Source organism: Pteropus alecto, unplaced genomic scaffold, assembly GCF_000325575.1.
Source record: "Pteropus alecto unplaced genomic scaffold, ASM32557v1 scaffold105, whole genome shotgun sequence".
Taxonomy (NCBI): Eukaryota; Metazoa; Chordata; class Mammalia; order Chiroptera; family Pteropodidae; genus Pteropus; species Pteropus alecto.
The window spans coordinates 7,786,431-7,787,478 of record NW_006436294.1 but is presented as its reverse complement, the minus strand read 5'-3'; the positions used below and the strand labels follow the sequence as shown (position 1 = coordinate 7,787,478).

Genomic DNA, 1,048 nt, shown 5'->3' with positions numbered 1-1,048 from the left:
GAAACGCACGCTTTATTTATATTTCTTAAATTGATGAGACTTTTCCAATGTTGGACACGGTGTGAGGTTCCGTCCATGCTCTTCCCTGGCTCTCAAACCTCAGGGCAGGTCTGCCAACCTGCACTCCAGGAGGCACCCAAGCCGGCGACTTCGTGGAGCTGGCGAGGAGGCTGCAGCTTCGTGGTTCGCAGCCGCTCCCACAGGAGATGGCCCTGGGGGCGCTTGCACTGCTGCTGCTGTTGCTGCCCAGGTTCCCGCCCCACACCGCTGGCTGCCCGGCTGCCTGCCGCTGCTACAGCACCACGGTGGAGTGCGGGGCCCTGCGGCTTCGTGTCCTCCCGCCCGGAATCCCGCCGGGGACGCAGGTGGGCACCAGGTGGGGCCGTGGGCCACGAGTGCCTGGGACAGGAGGGAAGGGTGTGTGAGGTCCAGTTTTAAAGGTGGGGACCTGGGCTGAGAAGCCAGCTAAGGTTAGAGGGAGACTCCCTTGGCAGGTTAAACACTGGCCCGTCTTCTGGCCCGCAGACGCTGTTCCTGCAGGACAACAGCATCACACGCCTGGAGCCAGCGGTCCTGGCGCCCCTGGCCGCCCTGCGCCGCCTCTACCTGCACAACAACAGCCTGCGTGCCCTGGAACCAGGCACCTTCCATGCTCAGTCGCGCCTGCTGGAGCTGGCGCTCACAGGCAACCGGCTGCGCAGCTTGCACGTCAGCGCCTTTGCCGGCCTGGCCCAGCTGCGTGTCCTCTACCTGGCTGGAAACCAGCTAGCACAGCTGTTGGACTTCACCTTCCTGCACCTGCCGGTGAGGGGGAGGGCAGGGAAAAGGAGGGGTCCTCCTGAACTAACCCTGCTCTGCCAGGCTAGAGCAGTGGAGACAAAACTCAACTCAGCCTAGCCTGGTAAGGGGGCATGTCTCCTAGGGTCCCTTTGCCTGATGATCTGCTGTCCTTGCTTCAGCGACTGCAGGAGCTACACCTGCAGGAAAACAGCATTGAGCTGCTGGAGGACCAGGCCCTAGCCGGGCTCTCATCTCTGGCTGCTGGACA

The 1,048-nt window shown here is 63.0% G+C and overlaps 1 protein-coding gene across 1 annotated transcript in view; it reads left to right on the top strand.

Annotated features, from left to right (window-relative positions):
- The first annotated feature begins 6 nt into the window (after positions 1-6).
- LRRC24 (leucine rich repeat containing 24) overlaps positions 7-1,048 on the top strand; it is a 3,043-nt gene continuing 2,001 nt past the window's right edge. Inside the window, 4 exon segments of the mRNA XM_015590223.2 lie at positions 7-365; positions 526-804; positions 960-1,036; positions 1,038-1,048. The exon segment at positions 1,038-1,048 is cut by the window's right edge and continues 84 nt beyond it. Coding sequence (XP_015445709.1) covers positions 207-365; positions 526-804; positions 960-1,036; positions 1,038-1,048 — 526 coding nt within the window. The 5' untranslated portion in view covers positions 7-206.